Source organism: Amblyomma maculatum, chromosome 1 (assembly GCF_055883805.1).
Source record: "Amblyomma maculatum isolate TAMU_Amacu chromosome 1, ASM5588380v1, whole genome shotgun sequence".
NCBI classification, from domain to species: domain Eukaryota; kingdom Metazoa; phylum Arthropoda; class Arachnida; order Ixodida; family Ixodidae; genus Amblyomma; species Amblyomma maculatum.
Genome location: NC_139344.1, coordinates 42,654,564 through 42,661,876, shown reverse-complemented (window position 1 = coordinate 42,661,876; position 7,313 = coordinate 42,654,564). Strand labels below are relative to the sequence as shown.

At 41.9% G+C, this 7,313-nt stretch overlaps 1 protein-coding gene across 1 annotated transcript; it reads left to right on the top strand.

Annotated features, from left to right (window-relative positions):
* LOC146202218 (uncharacterized) lies at positions 1-6,753 on the top strand. Its single transcript, XM_084600446.1, has 5 exons — positions 1-4; positions 334-768; positions 1,366-1,375; positions 4,932-5,569; positions 6,647-6,753. The coding sequence occupies exons 1-5, from the start codon at positions 1-3 to the stop codon at positions 6,751-6,753; spliced, it is 1,194 nt and encodes a 397-aa protein (XP_084456572.1).
* The last annotated feature ends 560 nt before the right edge of the window (positions 6,754-7,313 follow it).

The following is a 7,313-nucleotide window of genomic DNA, read 5'->3' as shown; positions in this document are numbered from 1 at the left end:
ATGCGTATCAAGTATAAATGCTCATAATGCGTTCTCCCCATACAAGAGGGGGGGGGGGGGATACTTTAATTGACAGTATGAATACAGTGGCGTCTAATATATCGATTGTCAGCAAGGCCACGGATCACTACAGGTCCTCGCTGGGGTTTGGCAACCACGTAGGCCCGGTAAGGCAAGTAAGGTGTAGGTAGTGATGACGACGAAGTGAAATATAATGTAGTGTTCGTTCTGTAGTGTTCGGCTAATCTGACGGAATTCCTCTGGGCCCAGACCTTGAACCAAGCCTTGCATTCGACTGAGGGCAGGCGGAGCAGTGTTCGTCGGGCTACTGAGTGGTTGGAGATGCGGTGTTGCCGGGGGACATTTCCAATATTTTAAGCAAGGGTCCCAAATTCTGTCAGGCACCAAGTGTACCGGGCCATGAATTGCTCGCGCTGAATCGGCAAATAGCTAGGAAGGCTGCAGGAGAAGACCAACAAAGATGCCTACTTGATGGTGTGGACGCGCTGATGAAAACTGTCAGGACCTATGCAGGCCGTTCCAAGGATGGGTGGGGGAAGGTTGTATCCTTCTTCCAGCACAATAAGTTACGACTGCTTCAGTCGGACAAGGAAGGAGGCTTCGTGGTGTTGGCTGAAGAGGAATACCACAGGAGAGCGCAAGATGCGATCGCCAAGAATTTCGAGGAAGTAAAGTCCAGCGCCACTAGAGTGAAGGGTAAAGCGGCTGCCTTGTGCAAAGACTTGGTTCTCGACAGGTTAGCAAATGATTTTTTTTTTCAAGGAACTTTATTGACAAAACCAAATAAAATGTACAAACACTGTTTGGACCGATAGCTCAGTAGGCTAGTGGCCGGTCCAAATACAAATATTACTCTCAGGTTCAGCCATAGAGGATCAATGATTGAAAGGAACGATAATGATATAAACGCAACATTACTGCTACAGTTGCGTACATAGGCAAGAATACAGCAAACTGCAAGTAAAATAAAATACCCACATAATTATGAGCACCAAATAAAATCGATAAGCATAATAGTACTACAATGAAGAAAAGGAAAATTAGAAAGAATATGGTTACAAAGTACAACAAAGTGCAAGCGAAGTACACGATACACTCACAAAAATTATTGCGCACACGCTATTGCATGTGCGCAACAACAAATACAAGTGTAAAGCATGTTTCAAAAACTAGGCCACATATGGGAATTTCACTAAGAAAGAAATTCAGGCAGAATTTGATTAGACTGGTAATATAGTTTACATGTCAATTTAAAATTTCTGGCGGCTTTTACCTCGATCGGCAATTCATTCCATATTTTAACACCATTGAACTCCATCAGTCGTTCACCATACACATTTCTACATTTGGGAAGGTTAAAATTACAGTTAGATGCCTGCCTAGTATTACGCGAAGGCTGGACAAATAGGCTTAATGGAAGGGGGGAGTTAGTGCTAATTATATTGTTGATCACAAGCGCAACTTTGTAGTTACGCAAGGTTAGGTACGATAGTATATTGTTGGCATCAAAAATGTTGCTGCTGGATTGATCAAAATTACTAGTTGTTATTGCATTCAATGCCCGCTTTTGAAGACGATGTAAAGGCGACAAATATGTTTTATATGTTTGACCCCAAGATTCACAGCAGTAACTGATATGTGAATAGAAAAACGAGAAGTAGAGGGAACGTAGTATATCGTAAGGAAAATAGTATATCGCCTTAATGAGCGTGTGGCACCCAAAGGCTAATTTTTTGCATACGTTGTTAATTTGTTCTTTCCAGTGTAAATGGCAATCAAATATAACCCCTAAATATTTAAAAGAAGAAACTGGTTCTATTAACGAGTTACCTAGAGTAAGTGTAAATGTATTGTTAATAGACTTGTGTCTAGAGTGAAAGATTATATACTTAGTTTTGGCAATGTTCAGCGTTAAGCGATTGTTGAGGAACCAGGAAGACAGCATTGTCAGCTCATTCATTATGGTCGTCTGAATGGCCTGAAGAGATTCCCCAGTAGCAACAAGAGCGGTGTCGTCTGCGTACAGTAGTACTTGAGAAAAGCGTAGCACTTGCGGGAGATCGTTTCGATAAAGTGAGAACAACACGGGACCCAAAACAGAACCCTGTGGCACACCACAGGTTACATCGTTCACATCTGATATAAAATCATTAATAAGTACTCTTTGCTTACGGTTAGATAGATAGCTGTGAAAAAAATTTGGACGAGTTATCGACAAAACCGTAACTTTCCAATTTCTGCAACAATATAGGATGACATACCGTATCAAATGCCTTTTGAATATCTAAAAAAACAACAACAGCTATTTTGTTCTGATGCAGGGCAGAATTAATAGCTTGTGATAAAGTTAACACTGCTGTGGAAGTTGACCTATTTTCGACAAATCCATGTTGCTGAGGTGTAATGATATTATTGTTGTCAATAAATATTTTTACTTGTTTTGCTATTAGTTTTTCGAAAAGTGTATTAATCACACTTAGTACAGATATCGGCCTGTAACTACCTGGCTGGTTACGATCTCCTGCTTTATATATTGGAACTATTTTAGCTACTTTCAGTGTATCAGGATAGCGATTATTTTCCAGGGAACGATTGAACAAGTGGCAAAGGTAAGGGCAGAGGATATCTATGTTATCTTTGACTACCCTTGACTGAATGCCGTCAAGTCCGGTTGCTTTGTTTACTGCCATCTTACTTACAACAGCTTTTATGTCTTCAGTAGTAATAGCACGAAAAATGTTTGCATACAGTTGTTGGTACAGATGAACTAGATAGCGATAGTGGGGATTGGCTAGAAAGGCTATTACTAATGTTAGTGAAGTATTCGTTGAAATCATTAGCAACTTGCAGAGAAATGCTATTGGGGGTGACTTCTTTGTGTTTATCTATACCAGTTACATTTCTAACTATCTTCCATAGTTGTTTCGTGTCCCCTTTGTTTTGACTAACCAGTTTGGTATAATACAGTTTTCTCGATTTTCTGATCATGGCTACTGACTTATTCCTGTAATATTTAAACTGCGTTCGGTAATAGTCATTTACTTTGTTTTTCTTCCATTTATTGTACCATGAATCCTTTCTCTTCAGGACGTCAAGTATATCCTGAGTTATCCATGGGCATATAGGATCTTTGTAGTTGCGTTTGACACACTCCCGTGTTGATTGGCTGATTGCATTTTTGATGTACGAGAGAAAATTTTCAAATTCAATATTTACGTCATCATTACATATAGTACTGAAGGTAATGCTCTTAAGTATATTTCTAACTCGCGTGTAATCAATACGGAAAGATCGCTTTGGATGATTTTGACTAGACGGTGACATATAGGACCGGGGCAAGAACATAAATGTCGGACAATGATCAGCAATCAGAACATCACACACACCTGCCCGAAAATTCATATCAAGGTTACACAACATACGGTCGATGAGGGATGCAGTTTGACTGGTTATCCGAGTTGCAGAGTTGATGACGTTTTTAAAATTGAATGATTGAAGAAGAAAAACGTAGTCACTGCAGTTGTCTGATAGTAGGTCAATGTTGAAGTCGCCACAGATAACAATGGGATTTTTTATACTCGCATATGACATCAAAATAGTTTCCATGTCAGAAATGAATTGTGGTATTTTAGAATTCGGAGGACGATAAACCACGCCAATTACGGGGCCACACTGAAGTTTAATGAAAAGAGCTTCAATTGCTTCGTTGCTGTATTTCTTAATATCGGAGCTACAAAAATGTAATGCAGTTTTGACAAAAAGGGCAACACCACCGCCACGTGTACTGCCAGACTTTGATAGTGGCAGCATTTTGTAGCCTGGAATAAAAACGGATTCGGCCTCTTTTAACCACGTCTCTGTGATAGCAATCACGTCATATCTGAAGGAAAACTGTGACAGGTACGCTAGAAGATTGTCAGAATTTTTGCGAATGCTTCGTACGTTGCAATTTAAGATAGATAAGTCATCGTGCGCAAGCCTGGCTTGCTCTATCTGGGAAATATTGTATGCCATCTGTTTAGACAACTCTGCTCAGATCTTCCACGCATGTCACATGAAGTACCTTTGTTTTGTCTGCTTTTCGCATGAGGATTTTGCCGTCGGATACCCAAGTATACTTCCATTTTTTTTTCTCGTTTTGCTGCAAGAGCTTTTTCGAGGAGCAGTTTATTCGCCGGACAAAGGTGTTCATTAATGAAGATGGGGTCGGGATCATCAAAACCTAGCACAGACGTATTTAGCCGGCATTTCTTAGCTGCTCTCAGGACACTGTCCCGGACTTTCTGGGAAGCAAACTTCACAATGATATTTGACTTGCTTTTGTCTTTCGTTGGGACGCGATGTATAACTTCTATGTCTCTTTCTTGAATATCTGATTTCAATGAAGTGCAAATGGTTTCCATGGTCTGAAAGAGGTCTTCCTCCTGTTCTAAGGGAATGCCCTTTACCTCTAAGTTTTTCTTTCGACTGTATTGTTGGAGGTCAATAACCTCGCTCCTTAACTCCTTCAATTCTTTACCAAGACGGTTATTTTCCTGTTTGAGCTCGTGATTTTCATCCTTTACAGAAGCAAGTTCTGTTTTCAGCGTAATCATCTCAGTCCTGAATTCTTCAAACTTTTCGTTCATGAACTGCACCGACTGTTTCAGACTTTCCAGTTCTGTCTCGATCATTTCTTTCAAGGCCTCTTTCAACCTTTCATCTTTGCCGTCGAAACGAGCTTCGAAGTCTGCGAATGCCTTGGCCAACTCTTTTATAGTCGTAGGTGGCTTGTCACTCATTTTGTTAGCAAAGTAAACACTAATGACTAGTAACACTAAAAACCAGCACAAAAATCAAACACACTTAAAACATCCCCACTTGGAGCAGACCAGGAGCTAAAAATTCAATCGCTAGGGAGACTAGGTTAGTACTAGGTGCAATGCTCTCTCAGTGTTTTTTACGGCTAAAACACATAAGCTGAATATGCCTTTTAGGTCAGTTGTTAGTGAAAATGGTACTTGGCAGCATGTATTAAGCAAGTACCTTCAGAAGCATTTAAATTCACTGCAGATTCAAGACCCCTTTTTAACGAAGAATTCGAATGAAGTAGTCAGCTTTCTCGAGGATAATGCGTCGATTGGCTATGTATTCTCTGTAGACGTGGAAGATTTATTTTATTCGGTGCCTCATGCTGCCCTGTTTGTTGCTGTTAGAGATGCTATTGAAGAAAGTGGGGTTGTGCGATTTGAGAACTGTAGTGGTCTAACAGTGGATAATTTTATACGTGTGCTTGAGTTTTATATTGGTGTTACGTTTATCTCTTTTGAGAACAGATTTTATCGCCAGAAACAAGGGATATGCATTGGTTCTTGTGTTGCCCCGGTTCTTTGTAATGTGTTTTTAGCTTTTGTTGACCGCGCCCTTGAGCAGAGCTTTAATGGGAAAGGTGTGCTAAAGGTATTTCGGTACGTGGATGATTTTCTGATTATTATTAACAAGCTTCCAAACTCGACGTACACTGGCGCGGTGGGTGGGATTTTGGACGACTTTCGGCAGAATGGGAGAGGTCTGGTTTTCACTCATGAACTTCCTTCGCAGGGTTCATTGCAGGTTTTAGATATTAACGTTACTTTAGGGAATGGTCATGTTTGTTGGTTGTACGCTCCGCGGGCACAGAAACAACTTTTGCCCTACTCTTCGGCACATTCTAAAACTGTTAAAAGAGCTATCGCTAGCCAATGCTTAGGGTCTGCCCTCACGAAGTCGCGCCCGCATGCTGTGCAGTCGAGTTTTAATAGGCAAATACAGCGGTTGCTGCCTGCTGGTTACCCCTGCGCGGTCATTATGTCAGTGACGGAAGCCCTGCTCCAGAAAACCAAGCAAGCCATGTTTGGGAAAAAAACTGCTCCGGTGAGAAATACGGCTAAACCTGTTGTGGTACCGTATATGCATAAGGTTGCGCACCACGTGAAGAAAGTGGCGAACAGGCATGGCGTGCCGGCGGTGTTCTCCGCTCCGAAGAAGACGGCGGAGCTGTGCTCACGCATTTCGCGTGTTGGAAAACCGAGCGGTTGTGAGAAAAAACATACTAAGCGGTTTGTCGACTGCTGCATGGGGGTCGTATATGAGATCCCGCTGACCTGTGGCAAGGCCTACATTGGCCAGACCGGGCGCTGTATCAATGATCGAGCAGGGGATCATTTGCAGGGCTTTAAGGAGTGGAGGGTCAAATTTGGCAGCGCATTGCGCGAACTGCACTGCGTGCGGGCCGCGACTGGATAACATTAAGATTCTGCGCAGAGGCCGTGATAAGACAGCGCGAGAGCTTTTGGAGGCATTCCATATCGGGAAAAGGGGAGATAGGTGTGTCAGCGATACGTCGGTGCGGCTCTGGAAGGCAGAGATCAGTTTTCTTGATCGTGTTTTGTGATATTCCTTATTTTGACTCTGTCTTTATGTTATTGATATGTACTGCGCATGACCCCTTTTCAGCATATATTTGCTGTTATTGCTGCAAATAAACCAGATGAGAGTTAGCGCGTGTCCTGTGTCTTCTTCTCTTGTGTGCGTCTTCCTGTGCGCTTTATCTTCAGTCGAGTTGCAATGCACCATCTAGCCCAACTTCAAGTTTTGTTAAATGCAGTGTTCATTGTCGGCGTCGGAGGGGCAGCAGTCAGGGCTGCGGAGCTGCTCTACACGTTTTCAGTGATACAGAAGTCTCCTCACAGAAGATGCAATGACGTAGGATGAATTATTAGCAACTATAAAATTTCAGTGCTTAAAAACGGTTACATTAAATTGCTTTTATATGTTATAAAATCGATAAGGCTACACTGTGAAAACAAAAACACCTTATTAGGTGTTTTGGCATGTCTATAACTAACACCCATGCACCCTTGAAAAAAAGTGGCTTCAGAGTGCCAGTACACCCTCAAAGATGGTGCTTCGGTTGGTCATAACACCCGTCTATGGGGCCAATGCACTGGGGTGTTTTCATCACCTTTACATCCTATTGCAGGGTGGAAGCAGTGGCATTGCACCCTTACACCCCTTGATAAAAATCAGTGTGGATAACGTCCATATATTGCATTCCCTAATTAGGAATTACTTTTGCCACTACACGTTCCTTAATGCTTTTCCTATGTGCACATTTGCAATCACGCTTAATGGTATTCCTTTTAACCACCTGTAATGCCAAATGAGCATGTAAAGAGATGCTGCATGCCATTATTTTGACATATCGAGTGGCCCATGCCTGTATGATTGTTTTTTCAAATTCACAGAGCATGTTCCAAAAAAATGTCACACAG